The following is an 18,286-nucleotide window of genomic DNA, read 5'->3' on the forward strand; positions in this document are numbered from 1 at the left end:
CGTTCGGTTAATCACGCGAGTAAACAAGCCCACTTTGCTTTGGTCAGGCTGCGCGGATGACAGCCTGCATTACGTGTTTCATTTGTTTCTTTTTGCTTTCAGAACAACACGTGATGTAATAAGGAAAACACCACTATTAATCCTTGAGATTTCCAACCCAGCATACAGGTACACCCTCCTTTAACCATAGTTACACTCAAAATTACATGAAATGATTAAAAGAGAAAACATAAACCCACATCTTAGGGTTCAAAATTCTTTCCAAGTCCATTCAAAATATAAATTAAACCTGGAAATGAAGTTTTAGGATTTTGCAGGTGCGATTCACCGTTGAAATCACAAAGTTGATCGGCTTGTGATGTGCAAATGGCTTACATGCACAGCATGAGTCTCATCACACTTTAATAGTGTTTCATCTCCCATTCAGCTCATGAGAACATGCTGCGTGATCATGAGGAAGGATTACATCAAGCTTTGGCACAGCCATTGACCACGAAAATCAAAAATGGCACTCCATGTTAAAAAGGTTGCAGACCCCAGGAATAGACCATCACATGGCAGAACAATGGGACTACAGGTGACCTGTCATACATGCTAAAATTCAGTACAACCTCAAAAATGGTTCTTGAACAAGAAGTTTCTCTTCTCTGCTTGTCTCCTCCTTTTGAATTTTGCTAAATTATCATCATGATAATAGCCTGGTATTATACAGTATGCTATATTTATATACACAACGCAATTTTTAGAGTAAGTGCAACAAATAAGTAACTCAAAATGACAATTAAATAACATTTTTGGCCTTTCAAAAATATTCAGTGACCAATATAGCCACTCTTCTTTTCAATAACTGCCATGAGCCTTCCATCCATGGAGTCTGTCAGTTTCTTGATCTGTTCACGATCAACTTTCACTGAAGCAGCAACCACAGCCTCCCAAATGCAGTTCAAAGAGGCGTATTGTCTTCCTTCACATTTGAGAAGGGCCCACAAGTTCTCAGTAGGATTCAAGTCAGGTGAGGAAGGGGGCCAAGTTATTATTTGGGCATCTTTGAGGCCCTTGCTGGCTAGCCAAGCAGTGGAGTACTTGGATGCATGTGATGGAGCATTGTCCTGCATAAAGATCATGGCCTTCTTGAATGCTGAGGACTACTTCCTGTACCACTGCCTGAAGAAAGTACTTTCCAGAAACTTTCAGTCCATCTTCAACTCAAAAAGGTCCAACTTCCTCATCCTTAACGATAGCAGCCCATACCAGTACCCCTCCTCCACCTTGCTGGCACCTGACTCGAAGTGGTGCCCTGTGTCCATTAGTGGTCCAGCCATGGGCCCATCCATCTGGTCCATCAAGAGTCACTCTCATTTCATCTGTCCATAAAACCTTCATGTCTTCAGGTATTTCTTTGCCCAATCTTGATGCTTCAACTTGTGAATATATTCAGCGGTGGTCGTGTTTCAGCCTTCTTGACCTTGGCCATGTCTCTGAGCACTTGGCACCTTGTACTTCTGGACACTCCAGGTAGGTTCTGGAATATGGTAGCATTGGAGGATAATGGGTTCCTGGTAGCTTCAAGTCTTTTGCAGTTAATTTGCGCCTTTTCTTCTCCATGCATTTTTTGCACCCCAGTTGACAATTCGCAACAAAACGTTTGATTGTCCGGTAGTCACGCCTCAATAGTTTAGAGTGTTGCATCCGTCTGAAAGGCATTTTACAATATTTGACTTTTCAATGCCAGTTAAATATCTTTTTTGGCCCATTTTACCTGAGGTAATGAAGCTGCCTAATAATTATGCACACCTTGATATGTGCATAATATATCAAGGTGTTAGTCACTTTCGCCACACCCTCCCTCATTACACAAATACATATCACCTGAAAATGAATCCAATAAGCATTCAAATTTATATGGTTTGGAGTTGGAAAATGTGCATGGAAATAATGATATGATCAGAATACTCACTTGCCTAATAATTGTGCACACACACACACATATACACTATATTGCCAAAAGTATTCGCTCATCTGCCTTTAGACGCATTTGAACTTAAGTGACATCCCATTCTTAATCCATAGGGTTTAATATGATGTCGGCCCACCCTTTGCAGCTATAACAGCTTCAACTCTTCTGGGAAGGCTTTCCACAAGGTTTAGGAGTGTGTTTATGGGAATTTTTGACCATTCTTCCAGAAGCGCATTTGTGAGGTCAGACACTGATGTTGGACGAGAAGGCCTGGCTCGCAGTCTTCGCTCTAATTCATCCCAAAGGTGCTCTATCGGGTTGAGGTCAGGACTCTGTGCAGGCCAGTCAAATTCTTCCACACCAAACTCGCTCATCCATGTCTTTATGGACCTTGCTTTGTGCACTGGTGCGCAGTCATGTTGGAACAGGAAGGGGCCATGCCCAAACTGTTCCCACAAAGTTAGGAGCATGGAATTGTCCAAAATCTCTTGGTATGCTGAAGCATTCAGAGTTCCTTTCACTGGAACTAAGGGGCCAAGCCCAGCTCCTGAAAAACAACCCCACACCATAATCCCCCTCCACCAAACTTCACAGTTGGCACAATGCAGTCAGACAAGTACCGTTCTCCTGGCAACCGCCAAACTCAGACTCGTCCATCAGATTGCCAGATGGAGAAGCATGATTCGTCACTCCAGAGAACGCGTCTCCACTGCTCTAGAGTCCAGTGGCGGCGTGCTTTACACCACTGCATCCGACGCTTTGCATTGCACTTGGTGATGTATGGCTTGGATGCAGCTGCTCGGTCCATGGAAACCCATTCCATGAAGCTCTCTACGCACTGTTCTTGAGCTAATCTGAAGGCCACATGAACTTTGGAGGTCTGTAGCGATTGACTCTGCAGAAAGTTGGCGACCTCTGCGCACTATGCGCCTCAGCATCCGCTGACCCCGCTCTGTCATTTTACGTGGCCTACCACTTCGTGGCTGAGTTGCTGTCATTCCCAATCGCTTCCACTTTGTTATAATACCACTGACAGTTGACTGTGGAATATTTAGTAGTGAGGAAATTTCACGACTGGACTTGTTGCACAGGTGGCATCCTATCACAGTACCACGCTGGAATTCACTGAGCTCCTGAGAGCGGCCCATTCTTTCACAAATGTTTGTAGAAGCAGTCTGCATGCCTAGGTGCTTCATTTTATACACCTGTGGCCATGGAAGTGATTGGAACACCTGAATTCAATTATTTGGATGGGTGAGCAAATACTTTTGGCAATATAGTGTGTGTGTGTATATATATATATATATATATATATATATAAATATATAATATAAATAAACTTTATATATATATGTAAATACATATCTCATGTACATATGTGAATTCACATATTTAATTCAATAAATGTACATACCCCTATCTTGCACATACAGTTTAAACAGTTTAAAACACTAGTTTGTGTGATTTTGTTATTTCCCAGCAATAAACGTGAACATAAGAAATAAGAGTTAAATGAATTTTTTTATTTATTTTTTATTTTTTATTATATGATATTTGGGAAAAGTGCGACTCCACATTAAACTGGGACAGGAGAAAATATTTTAACATTGAAAACATGACACCTTCAAGCAGAATTTTTAAACCTGAACTAAATTAATAAGGACAATTTTAATCTTTTAAATACACAGAGGTTGCAGTAGGAATGTGTGGAGTATTTCTGAAGGGTTGTGCTTTATCTTTAGGTTGCGGATGAATATTTAGCCCCTGATGTTCTGAGCACTATTAAAGAGATGAAAGTGGCTAACTTCAGACGAGTGCCCAAGATGTCAGTCTACGGGATGGCACAACCCACGTCTGAGGTACAAGTACACTTAGAATTCCTTCAGAGCTCTTTTCAACTACAGATGAGTCTGTTTGCGATGCTGTAAATGGTTTTTGTGCATGCTAATGCTCACTCTGTCTGTCATTCTCTCGGTCAGGCGACAGCAGCGGTTCTGGCGTATCTCACGGATGAGAAGAGGAAGCACAGCAGCATTTTATGGGTGAATTTACAGGATGAGCTGGTCCTGGAGGCAAACGGTCAGATCTTCTGTCCGAGAGAGCCCATCTGTGTGGACCAGCATGTATCTGTGTTGCCCTCACAGCCTCAAGAGATTGAGGTCAGACTAACAATGAGTTTGTGTAAAAGGAATATTTCAAGTTTAGTTCAGATTAAACTTTATAGGCAGCATTTGTGTCAACTTGTACATCACTTCTCAGTTCGATAGTCTTTCATATTACTGTTCTTGACAGGCCTCTAGATGTCTTTTATGTCTGTATGTATGTGTAGAGATTGGAAGCAGCTCTGAAAGAGGATCTTCTGGCCAGTCAGAAATGGCTTGAAGTCACTCTTGAACAGGAGAAACAGATGAAGATGATGAAGAGTTGTGTGACTGTTCAAGAGATCTTCAACCAACACAAGAGTTCAAACCACACGCTGCAGTACTTACGCATACCTCTATCAGACTGCTCTGCTCCAGATGAAGAGGTACACACACACACACTTAGTCAGATATAGTGATAAAGGACCATATATTCCCTCTATACATTATATACCGTTAGAGCAAATGACAGGACCGAGAAAGAGCTTCTGCTCCCTCTGGTGGCCTTCACATGCTATCGGAATTATCCTACTTCCCACTTCTGTAGTTGTAAATATGAGAACATAACATTCAAGTGCTTGGTTGATGGTGCAATTAGGAAACATGGAGGACGACCAGGTTCATTCTTGCATATTTCTTGGTGAACTCCTATTTTGACTTATAATGAACAATCATGGCATTTAGGTCAAATGCATTCTCGGTGTACAAATGTACAGTATGCATTAGATGGTTGCTGATGGCAGATGGCAAACGATAACAAGGGAGCTGCATTTAGAAAATTTGAATAAAACCTACAGTATCATTCACTACAGAAACCATTGTGTTTACGTCTACTCTCAACTCTGAAACTCGGGTATTGAAATTATCTCGTGAAGGCCACCAAAGGGAGCAGAAGCTCTTCATCATTTACTCACTATGTATGAATGAACTGCAGTATGGAAAAGAGCTGTGTGACCATTAAGAATTTCTTCTTCTGGGTTCCACAGAAAAAAATAGATAAAGTTTGTCAAGACTAACTTAGATATTGACTTGACAAAGCCTTGTCTGATAGTTTAAACTAGTTTTAAAAGCTATCTTTATAGTCAGACAGACTGTCAGATAAAGAGATAGATAGATAGATAGATAGATAGATATAGTTAAAGTCAGAAGTTTACATACACTTAGGTTGAAGTCATTAAAACTAATTTTTAACCACTCCACAGATTTAATATGAGCAAACTATAGTTTTGGCAAGTCATCTACTTTGTGCATGACACGAGTAATTTTTCCAACAATTGTTTACAGACTGATTGTTTCACTTTTAATTGACTATATCACAATTCCAGTGGTTCAGTAAGTTAACTGTGCCTTTAAGCAGCTTGGAAAATTCCAGAAAATGATGTCAAAATTTTGACAATTAGCTTCTGATAGGAGGTGTACTGAATTGGAGGTGTACCTGTGGATGTATTTTAAGGCCTACCTTCAAACTCAGTGCCTCTTTGCTTGGCATCATGGGAAAATCAAAAGAAATCAGCCAAGACCTCAGAAAAAAAATTATGGACCTCCACAAGTCTGGTTCATCCTTGGGAGCAATTTTGAAACACCTGAAGATACCACGTTCATCTGTACAAACAATAGTACGCAAGTATAAACACCAAGGGACCACGCAACCATCATACCACTCAGGAAGGAGACACATTCTGTCTCCTAGAGATGAACGTAGATTGGGGCGAAAAGTGCAAATCAATCCCAGAACAACAGCAAAGGACCTTGTGAAGATGCTGGAGGAAACAGGTAGACAAGTATCTATATCCACAGTAAAACGAGTCCTATATCGACACAACCTTAAAGGCTGCTCAGCAAGGAAGAAGCCACTGCTCCAAAACCACCATAAAAAAGCCAGACTACAGTTTGCAAGTGCACATGGGAACAAAGATCTTACTTGTTGGAGAAATGTCCTCTGGTCTGATGAAACGTAAATCGAACTGTTTGGCCATAATTACCATTGTTATGTTTGGAGGAAAAAGGGTGAGGCTTGCAAGCCAAAGAACACCATCCCAACCGTGAAGCATGGGGGTGGCAGCATCATGTTGTGGGGGTGCTTTGCTGCAGGAGGGACTGGTGCACTTCACAAAATAGATGGAAAATTATGTGGATATATTGAAGCAACATCTCAAGACATCAGACAGGAAGTTAAAGCTCGGTCGCAAATAGGTCTTCCAAATGCTCAATGATCCCAAGCATACCTCCAAAGTTGTGGCAAAATGGCAAAATTTGTGGGCAGAACTGAAAAAGCATGTGCGAGCAAGGAGGCCTACAAACCTGACTCCAGTTCTGTCTGGAGGAATGGGCCAAAATTCCAGCAACTTATTGTGAAGCTTGTGGAAGGATACCCAAAATGTTTGACCCAAGTTAAACAATTGAAAGGCAATGTTACCAAATACTACCCACTGTGAATTTGATGAAAGAAATAAAAGCTGAAATAAATAATTCTTTCTACCATTATTCAGATAGATAGATAGATAGATAGAGTGCTGTTAAAAAGTATTTGCCCCATCCTGATTTCTTCTAGTTTTTGTGTATATCTCATATTAAATTGTTTCAAAAATTCAAACTAAATGTAACATAAAACAAAGGCAAACAGAGTAAACACAAAATACAGTTTTTAAACAATAATGTTATTTATTGAAGCAAAAAAGTTATCCAATACCAACAGGGTATGTGTGAAACCCTGAGTTACTAAATTCCCAAATTTATGAAACTGCATTCATAATGGCATTCAGCTGAACTGGACACACCCAGACCTGATTACTACCAGCCCTGTTCAAACAAATCAACACCTAAATAGAACTTTTTCAGCAGCATGAAGTTGGCTAAAAGGTCTCACTCTGTAGCACACTATGCCAAGGACGAAAGAAATTCCAGAAATGATGAGGAAAAAGCTGATTGAAATACATCAGTCTGGGAAGGATTACAAAGCTATTTCAAAGGCTCTGGGACTCCAAAGATCCGCAGTGAGAGCCATTATCTCCAAATGGAGAAAACGTGGCACAGTAGCGAACCTTCCCAGAAGTGGCCGACCTTCCAAAATTCCTCCCAAGAGCACAGCGACGACTCATCCAGGAAGTCACAATAAAGCCAAGAACAACATCCAAGGAACTGCAGGTCTCTCTCGCATCAATAAAGGTCACTGTTCATGTCTCCACTATCAGAAAGACACTGGCCAAAAATGCCATCCATGGAAGAATGGCGAGGCGAAAACCACTGCTAACCCAGAAGAACATTAAGGCTTGTCTAAATTTTGCCAAAACACACCTTGATGATCCTCAAACCTTTTGGGAGAATATTCTGTGGACTGAGTCGAAAGTGGAACTGCTTGGAAGACAGGGGTCCCGTTACATCTGGCGTAAATCAAACACACTCATACCTACAGTCAAGCATGATGGTGGTAGTGTGATGGTGTGGGGATGCTTTGCTGCTTCAGGGCGACTTGCAATAATTGAGGGGAAACATGAATTCGGCTCTCTACCAGAAAAGCCTAAAGGAGAACGTCCGGTCATCAGTCCATGAGATGAAGCTCAAGTGCAACTATGCAGCAAGACAATGATCCAAAGCATAGGAGTAAGTCCACCTCTGAAAGGCTCAAAACTAGCTAAATTAAAGTTTTGGAGTGGCCTAGTCAAAGTCCTGACTTGAACCCGATTGAGAAGCTGTGGCAGGACCTTAAACGGGCAGTTCATGCTTGAAAACCCTCCAATGTGGCTGAACTAAAGCAGTTCTGCAAAGAAGAGTGGGCCAAAATTCCCCCACAGCGTTGTGAAAGACTGATCTCCAGTTATCGGAAGTGTTTGGTTGCAGATGTTGCTGCTAAAGGTGGCACAACCAGCTATTAAGTTTAAGGGGGCAGTTAGTTTTTCACATGGGTGATATAGGTGTTGGATAACTTTTTTGCTTCAATAAAAAAAATACATATATTTGAAAGCTGTATTTTATGTTTACTCAGGTTGCCTTTTTTTATGTTATATCTCATTTGAAGATCTAAAACAATTTAATATAAAAAATACACAAAAATAGATGAAATTAGGACGATAGATAGATCTTTTAGGTCATTTTGTGGGTTTGTTTCATTTGAATTTTTGACATTAGGAGTTTGAATTAACGAGCATTCCTTCGCCCCATTTGAACATTCTATCAATGTAAGTCTTTGGGATTTTTGATCAGCTGCTGTGTGAAAACCGTGACACCTTGTCCTAACCAGACACGATAAGATTCCAGCGACAAGCTATCTGCCTGTCCGCACCAGACGCGACGTGACACCGCGATATTCATACACTAAAATGAGAATTATTGACAAAGTGTAGAAATCAGAGCAATCACAGACAGAACAGTGTGTTTATTTAACGCAACTCATTTTCTCACTGAAGCTCCGTAACGTTTTCTACGGCAAGAATAAATACACAATCACACCCATACACGGGGCGAAGTTACTTTATGAATCGTGTCCTCCTTCAGACTGTTACCATTTTTTATGTTCACGCGTACACGGTTCACGGTACTCCTGTTGTTATTTCGACGATCTCCACGTAACGGAAGCGGAGAGGAAGTTGGAATGAGCCGGGATGCCACCCCACTACCATTCTGAACCGGTGTGTGTGTGACAGAGCTCCGACTGAAGAGAACAAGACCTCAAGCACAACATTCGGTACAGGTGTGACAACCTCGGCCAAAATCAAGTTGTTCTGAACCGGCTAATGAGATGCAGGCTTTAATATACTGCAATAAGAATAATTTTAGACCTATTTGTTGACTGCACTGTCTGGCGCAACGTTGCAGAAATAGAAACCATTCCAAAAATATAAATGTCACTCGTCGTGTGTCGCGGCTGGTTAGGACAGAAACTCTGATAAACACGGAAAAGATACCTTTTATCATGTGTCGCTGCATCGTGGCGCGTCTGGTCAGGACACGGTGCAAGTCTGATTAGTTAGAAAAGACGAAGCACACTTTTCTAGAACAGGTTGAAGGTCTGTGGCGAGTTTGGTAATAGTAGCTTTAACGCTTTAGGAGGAGTTGCAGCTAGAAATGCTGTTCTTCGTTTAGGGACTTTCAAAAAATAACCCTCAACAAAGTTTGTCGAATAACAGTATGTTGGCTTCGTCAAGGCAAGGGTGGGTAAAAGATGATACAATTTTCTTTTATGATTGTACTTTATCCCTTTAACTCAATGTAATTCTATTACTCTGGATGGAAACCTGTTTTTATTACCTTTAAAAGATAGCAGGTCAGACTGACAGTTTAATTATTTTTCCTTTGTCGTTTTGAACATCGGCCTTGTGTTTTCAGGGCTTCGACAGGTTGTTGGAGGCGATGAAAGCTCGTCTTGCTGACGACTCTCTCTCTGCGTTTGTGTTCAACTGTTCTAACGGTAAAGGCCGGACGACCACGGCAATGGTTATGGCGACCCTCACGCTCTGGCATTTCAATGTACGTCTGCTTTCTATATAAGAGGAATAGTATAGAATATTTGAATTAGCTACACTGAAATACTTGCTTGTGATTGGTCTGTTGCAGGCTCTGTGGTCAGATGTTTTTGTATAATGATGCTTAGTGGAAGCTTTAAGCTAATCTTAAAAGTTAGCGAATTAAATAATTTCAATTATTATTTAATATTAAAATTAAAATTATTCATGTAAATGGATTGATTTGCTAAGTAGCCATGTAATTAGCAGGATAATGTACAGTCGTTATTGTGACATTCATAATTACGACTCACTGACTGTGCATTATACCTTGCATTATGATAATAAAATAGAGTAGAATAATGATAAATGCTTTGAAATGTATGAAAAATCTGTGATTGGTTTAAACCCTTACAAACAAGGAATTGTGATCGTATCAGATGGTAATACCATGGTACTTTGATCAATACCATATCACCATGGTACATGTCCAAAAATGCCATGTTCCATTTTAAAACTATATTTAATGTTGTATTTTTATTTGACAGGGTTTTCCAGAGTGCAGTGAAGATGAAATTGTGAGCGTTCCTGATGCAAAATACACAAAGGGTGAATTTGAGGTGATGTTCATTTCGCATTTTTGCATTTTGGCCTTGCTTTTCACGTTTTTGTCTTTTCTGAAAAAATAAAAAAATAAATATTTAATTAATAATAAATATTTAATTAAATAAACAATGATAAAAATAACCTAAAAGGTCTATATGGAATCTTGTTTACATATTTATCACTGTAAAAAATGTTTTTTTTTTTTTTAATTTCTTGTCTGATTTTGGTGTGTCTCTTCCCAGAATTCCCTCTGGTTCATGGTGTATGTCCAAAAAAACATGGTAGTCAAAAGTTGACCCGCTTTCTGGCCATGTGAGCCACAGGCACACTGATGCTGTACAAAAGTGAAAACAGCCCGTTTCTGACCCGGGGTGATGACGCAGGGTCTGACCCGACATGACAGAGAGTGACCCAAAATCACAATCAGAATCATTGAGACACTCATCACGCTCTCTGTATCTGTCAATTTCTGTTCCTCACGGCTGTTACAGAGTTTCAGAAACGCAATGCAGTGACCTGTTGACCTCTCAGTATTTAGGGCATCAGTGACCTGCAGGTCCATTCGTTTGGCCTGAAGGAGAAAACTGATGTGTTATGAATATTTGATCGATGCTTTTCTTCCAAAGGACTTACTTTCAAAATGATCTTCCTATTTACTTTCATAATAAGTGTACTTGGCCTCATTGGGTAATTCACGCGAAATACTGATTTCACTCGGATCACACTTGATTGTTTTTGTAAAAGTGAACAATTGTCTTTTCTTTTTGGAACATGAAAGGGATGTCTGAAATCATCAGTCATTATAAACCGTATAGTCGAGACATATTTTAAAATATTTTTCATCTTAAAGAGGTATTTTCAAATAGTTTAGTGGTCAAAATCGATCATTTAAAGTGTCATAGACACATTTGTTGTGAAAAAAGGGAGGTGATGGGTATACAGGTATCCATGTTTGAATTTCCTCTCTTGCTGATGCATCATGGCAGAATAAGTCTTTATTTTTACAGAAATGTTTTGCTTTGAAGTGTTGCAAAACAGAGGAATGCCTTGATAGACACCAGTTTTTTTTATGTTATCAAGATAGTGATTTTTGGAACGTTAAATTATTTTGAGTAACTGCTGGATGTTGGATGCATGATTTAACCTTTTAATGCATACCTTGGGTCTTTAGTGACCCAGGACCCCATTCCACCCCCTGTACCTCATCCATTTTTTGGAGTTATGTCCACATGTTTTTTTTTTTTTTTTTTGGGGGGGGGGGGGGGGGGATTTTTCCCCTTTTTCTCCCAATTTGGAATGCCCAATTCCCAATGCGCTCTAAGTCCTCGTGGTCGCACAGTGATTCGCCTCAGTCCGGGTGGTGGAGGACGAATCCCAGTTGCCTCCGCGTCTGAGACAGTCAACCTGCGCATCTTATCACGTGGCTTGTTGAGCGCGTTGCCACGGAGACATAGCGCGTGTGGAGGCTTCACGCCATCCACCGCGGCATCCGCGCTCAATTCACCATGCTCCCCACCGAGAACGAACCACATTATAGCGACCACGAGGAGGTTACCCCATGTGACTCTACCCTCCCTAGCAACTGGGCCAATTTGGTTGCTTAGGAGACCTGGCTGGAGTCACTCAGCACGCCCTGGGATTCGAACTAGCGAACTAGCGAACCCCAGGGGTGGTAGCCAGCGTATTTTACCACTGAGCTACCCAGGCCCCCTATGTCCACATGTTTTCAGTATTCCTCAACCTTTCTGCTCTCATTAATCTAACTAAATAAACATTTTATAACTGCCTCATTATCAAAAATGTATAGGGTCATTAAAGACCCGAGATATGTAATTTTAAATAAAGTTGCTATTTATTGCACTTCCATAAGTCATAATTTTTATGATTATTTCTTATCATTTTAAGTGTACTATCACATTATGTACTGTATATCTTTGTTTATTACAAGACAAATGAGTACTGTATTTATACAAAATACTATATCACGTTGATTTTTTGTGTGACAATGGTGAATTATCAGTATCTCATATGCGTTCACACATACAGTATTATACGTGCTATTTCTTACTCAAGGTGGCGCTGTTATTTCAGTGATTGACTAGATTTACACTTTAAATTGCTATTTGATGAAGAAGCAACGTGGAAGTAAACTATAGCAAGTTTAACACATGAAAACTGTATTTTGGCTATTGTCGTTTGTGTGTACCAATGAAATTAAGTAAGTTGTTCTATCTTTTTAGACTCCATAAGTGCCTGAGAAAATACAAATATGAAGCTTAATATGTGTTTGACAGTCAGTTGTGTCTCATGAAATTTCAGCATTAAAGTAATGAATTGTCTTCCATTTTTGTTGCGTAATCTCTTTTTGTTATATGAAAAATAAAACAAAAATATATCAGAATATATTCTTTTGTATTATATTCTAATTGTCTTGAATATGTTTTGAAAATCGAACACTATCTGGGCATTTTGTAGATCCATTTGCGACAGATATAAGTGGCGGGTCGCTAAAGACCCGAGTACGTAATAATGTTTGGTGAAACACCCGTGCATTTAAGGGTTAAAAATATATATTTTTTAATTGTTAGTTTTGTTTATGCTACATTTAATGTTCCTAATTTTGAATCTGGATGCGTTGCGGTAATGATCAATTTACCAGAAAATTCGTAGGTTTTTTCCCCCAGTTTGGAATGGCCAATTCCCAATGCGTGCCAAGTCCTCGTGGTGGCGTAATGACTCGCCTCAATCCGGGTGGCGGAGGACGAATCTCAGTTGCCTCTATGTGTGAGACCGTCAATCCGTGCATCTTATCACGTGACTTGTTGAACGCATTACCGCGGAGACATAGCGCGTGTGGAGGCTTCACGCTATTCTCCGCGGCATCCACGCACAACTCACCACACGCCCCACCGAGAACGAGAACCACTAATCGCGACCACGAGGAGGTTACCCCATGTGACTCTACCCTCCCTAGCAACCGGGCCAATTTGGTTGCTAAGGAGACCTGGCTGGAGTCACTCAGCACACCCTGGATTCGAACTTGCGACTCCCGGTGTGATAGTCAGAAAATTCTTAGTTTTAATTTTAACAATTTAATTTTCAGCTGACATGACCGAGTCGTAAAGTGACACTTTACACCATCCAATAAGATACAGAGGGATAAGTTTGTACATTGACACTGTGGCAGAAAAATGGGTTGTGAATGCTGTTTCATGTTGACTTGAGACATCTATCTATCACTCCGAGTGATTGGAAGAGTGAAAACACTTCTCTTTGTGATGTATTATTATTGTGGGCATTAAATAATATGTGTTTGTGTGTGTTTAGGTGGTGATGAAGTTGGTGAGATTGCTTCCTGATGGTCACAGGATGAAGAAGGAGGTGGACGTGGCGTTGGACTGCGTCAGTGAGACGATGACCCCGCTGCACTACCACCTGAGAGAAATCATCATCTGCACGTACAGACAGGTAGAGGGCGCTCTTTCATCATACTGTCAGACTCTATCATTGACAGATTTACATGCACAGTTTTATAAGGATTATGCTTAATAAACAGACAACCCGTGCTTTCATGTATACGCCTTTAACGGTGTTCCTTAATCAGGGTAAGATCATAAACGGTTTAAGCAAAGACTGATCGACACCGTTTTCACGTTGCATGTTAACACCTTTATCTCACTGTTTTTTAACCAGCTCATTTTTAGTAGTCATCAGTGTATTTTTGTGCATGTAAACGCACTTGTGTGCAGTTTCCACCTCGGACTGAAGCGTGCTGCGCACAAAAAAGGCCAGAGCTGGCAGAAATCGCCAGCTGCAATCTGATTGGCTGGCCCAAAGTCATGTTTTGAAGGTACTGGGTTGATACAATGGGGTCAGTCCATCTCAAGTGGTCCAATAATTGTAAAGTTGGTTGCTTGACCATTTTGTGTGTGATTACCTCTATGTATTGGTATTGCAAAACTACCAGTTTTTTATTTGTATTTTACTTGGTTTAACCACAATGGCCATCTTTGTGTCATGGCGCACGAAAAATGTTGTTTATACAGATGTTTACATAAACCTCAATATCTTGGCTCAGGATGGTCCTAGCTCCTTGGAACAAAAACTGATCTCTAGAGCACTTGTACATATACTGTATAAACATTTGCACATTCTTGTTCCTTAGACTTAGAACTTAAGTCCTAATGTAATGCTCAAGATTGCTCAAAGTTCCACTTTTAGGGTCAATATATAATGGGAAGGGTTTGAGTCTCAGCCCTAAATTTTTTTTAGGGGGTACCTAGATAAGTATAGTGTGCATGCAGAACATTTCAGGTTTGAGACTTCTCTAATTTCTTTTTTATGGGGGCGAGAAAGTGCAATTTTTTTCAACTTTCGGGTTGAATATCTCTAAGTCCTCTATAGTAGCATTCTGCTGTAAGATGTTTGAGTTTGAGTTTGTTTTGAGAAGTGACAATCACGCGCCCGGTCTGTTCTCTGCTATCTGCGTCGCCATAGACTTTACTTTTCAACGTGTTTAAAAAATCGTGCCGTTATCACAAGCCATTGCGATATGTACATATTTGCATATCACAATATTTGTGATATTTCGATAAATTCGATATAACGTGCAGCCCAAGCTACACTATATTGCCAAAAGTATTCGCTCACCCATCCAAATAATTGAATTCAGGTGTTCCAATCACTTCCATGGCCACAGGTGTATAAAATGAAGCACCTAGGCATGCAGACTGCTTCTACAAACATTTGTGAAAGAATGGGCCGCTCTCAGGAGCTCAGTGAATTCCAGCGTGGTACTGTGATAGGATGCCACCTGTGCAACAAGTCCAGTCGTGAAATTTCCTCGCTACTAAATATTCCACAGTCAACTGTCAGTGGTATTATAACAAAGTGGAAGCGATTGGGAATGACAGCAACTCAGCCACGAAGTGGTAGGCCACGTAAAATGACAGAGCGGGGTCAGCGGATGCTGAGGCGCATAGTGCGCAGAGGTCGCCAACTTTCTGCAGAGTCAATCGCTACAGACCTCCAAAGTTCATGTGGCCTTCAGATTAGCTCAAGAACAGTGCGTAGAGAGCTTCATGGAATGGGTTTCCATGGCCGAGCAGCTGCATCCAAGCCATACATCACCAAGTGCAATGCAAAGCGTCGGATGCAGTGGTGTAAAGCACGCCGCCACTGGACTGTAGAGCAGTGGAGACGCGTTCTCTGGAGTGACGAATCACGCTTCTCCATCTGGCAATCTGATGGACGAGTCTGAGTTTGGCGGTTGCCAGGAGAATGGTACTTGTCTGACTGCATTGTGCCAACTGTGAAGTTTGGTGGAGGGGGGATTATGGTGTGGGGTTGTTTTTCAGGAGCTGGGCTTGGCCCCTTAGTTCCAGTGAAAGGAACTCTGAATGCTTCAGCATACCAAGTGATTTTGGACAATTCCATGCTCCCAACTTTGTGGGAACAGTTTGGGGATGGCCCCTTCCTGTTCCAACATGACTGCGCACCAGTGCACAAAGCAAGGTCCATAAAGACATGGATGAGCGAGTTTGGTGTGGAAGAACTTGACTGGCCTGCACAGAGTCCTGACCTCAACCCGATAGAGCACCTTTGGGATGAATTAGAGCGAAGACTGCGAGCCAGGCCTTCTCGTCCAACATCAGTGTCTGACCTCACAAATGCGCTTCTGGAAGAATGGTCAAAAATTCCCATAAACACACTCCTAAACCTTGTGGAAAGCCTTCCCAGAAGAGTTGAAGCTGTTATAGCTGCAAAGGGTGGGCCGACGTCATATTAAACCCTATGGATTAAGAATGGGATGTCACTTAAGTTCATATGTGTCTAAAGGCAGATGAGCGAATACTTTTGGCAATATAGTGTAGGGTGTTAGGGTAGCCCAGCAGGGGATAACAGGGACCTGCTGATCAGATAATATCTGACCCCCTACACCACACGCACAGAGTTCAACAGGAAGTGGGAACGGCTTCCTTGAGAGACAGTTTTAAATGTGTATATGAGAAGAGTTGAAGGAATGACTGAAAGACACTTTCAGCTACAAATGTGTAAATTTAGTTTAGGTAATGTCAGTCAACAGAATCAGTTTTATGAATATCTTAATTTCACTAGTGTATGTAAGAAGCTTTTCAACAGTTGTGGCCTACACGGCTCCTCGTAATTTTAGTCCATTATACTCTACATGTTTTATAATAAAATGTTAGTTGAAGATAATGTGCAAAATAACAAAACACGTGTGTCAAATTGTAACAGACCAAACTTTAACTACAGAATCCCCATACTTCCATTTGTGTTATTTCATAGTTTTGATGACTTCACTTTTAGATTTTGGGCATTTCTCACAGGTTTCTGGAATCCATGTGCCATCTTCAAGTGTCCTATAGACGGCAGAGAGAGATTGGAGGTGTAAATCACGCTAGACAATTATAGTATTATTAAACATTAATCAGCAGACACTTAATTGGTCTCGTTTCATACAAGCAGCATGAGCAAATGTCAAGACTCTTGATTTCAGTAGTAGCATTCTGTAAAAAACGGCAGCCAGTGTGCTCCGCAAATCACACGAGGAGACTTTTAATGTTTCTTTGAGGATGAAGGAGTCGTTTTATATGCACTTTTCCACTCACATTAAGATCTGCAGTCAGCTGTGAAAACTTAATGACTGACAGACGCGTCTTGGCTCGTTGTGACGTGTGCGAGTACAAACGGATTGGGTTGTGGGGAGTGTGTGTGTGTGTGTGTGTAATTGTGGGTCAGGTCGTCACATGTGTATGGCAGTGGGAGTGTGTGCTCTTACGAAAAGCGCATAGGGGCCACGGCGCTCCTAAAAATCAATGAAGGTCTGTGAACCGAGAGCCACTCAAACCTGTCTGCATCTGCTATAAATGAATCACATTGTCCACAACTGCTTTCTCTCTCTCTCTGCCTCAGTTCAGTCATTCCAGTAATGTAAGTATGCAGTATTAAAGGGATAGTACCCATGAATTTCTTTTATCAGTGGAACACAAAAGGAGATGTTAGCTTCAGTCACTATTCACTTTCATGCCATCTTTTTCCATACTGTTAGGGGTGGGTGATACAAGCAAATATGTATATCGTGATTTTCATGAAAGTTTTGGTCGATAACGATGTATAGCACAATAAACACCTTTTTATCAAAGGTGATTACATTTTAAAATTTTGGAGTTATTCCTACACCTCTTTAGTATTCATCAAAATGTTTTAGTGTAAAAAGAAGCACAAGAGGAAAAAAAAGCACAAAGATATACCTGGTTAATTACTAAAAGTCTATAGGGTAATTAAAGGCCCGAGATATGTAATAGTGTCTCTTTTTGTGCTTCCATTAATCAAATGTATATGATTATTTCATATCTATTTAAGTTTCCTATCACAGGATATCTATTTCTTTGTTTATTACAAGAGAAATTAGATTAAATCATTAAATAAATATTTAAATATTAAATTATTATTATTAATTAAATGCATCATTAAATAAATGATTAAATATTTACTGTAAATAATTAAAAAATTATTGAATACATATAGCGAATTAATAACTTGTGAAATTAATAATTATATAATGAAATATATCTTTAAATAAAACTATAAAAATATCCAAGTAATGAGTAAATCATTAAACAAAAAAATGTCCCTTTAAGTTAATGCTAGCACTATTTTGCATCCATTTTCTTTTTAGGGTTAAATTTACATTTACGCATGAGCTTCGTGTCTTTTCATTTTCAGGGTTATGGTTATTGGCATGTCACTCAACGACACAGGAGATTTATTGCACCGATTTAATGATGCATTTAATTAATTCCCTATGTATTTAATGATTTATTTAAATATGTAATTATTTAATTGTACATTTAATTAATTCCCTGTGTATTTAATGATTTATTTAAATATGTAATTATTTAATTATACATTTAATTAATTCCCTATGTATTTAATGATTTATTTAAATACGTAATTATTTAATTATACATTTAATTAATTCCCTATGTATTTAATGATTTATTTAAATACGTAATTGTTTAATTATTCATTTAATTAATTCCCTGTGTATTTAATGATTTATTTAAATATGTAATTATTTAATTGTACATTTAATTAATTCCCTATGTATTTAATGATTT

General features: G+C 39.9%; 1 protein-coding gene across 5 annotated transcripts in view; it reads left to right on the forward strand.

Annotated features, from left to right (window-relative positions):
- pald1a (phosphatase domain containing paladin 1a) overlaps positions 1-18,286 on the forward strand; it is a 129,623-nt gene that overhangs the window by 59,717 nt on the left and 51,620 nt on the right. For 3 of the 5 annotated variants that reach the window (XM_051673591.1, XM_051673590.1, XM_051673594.1), the window contains 6 exons: positions 3,700-3,816; positions 3,937-4,116; positions 4,287-4,484; positions 9,421-9,561; positions 10,085-10,156; positions 13,470-13,610. In XM_051673591.1, coding sequence (XP_051529551.1) covers positions 3,700-3,816; positions 3,937-4,116; positions 4,287-4,484; positions 9,421-9,561; positions 10,085-10,156; positions 13,470-13,610 — 849 coding nt within the window. The other 2 variants (XM_051673592.1, XM_051673593.1) reach the window with 2 other exon arrangements.

Source organism: Myxocyprinus asiaticus, chromosome 36 (genome assembly GCF_019703515.2).
Source record: "Myxocyprinus asiaticus isolate MX2 ecotype Aquarium Trade chromosome 36, UBuf_Myxa_2, whole genome shotgun sequence".
Lineage (NCBI taxonomy): Eukaryota > Metazoa > Chordata > Actinopteri > Cypriniformes > Catostomidae > Myxocyprinus > Myxocyprinus asiaticus.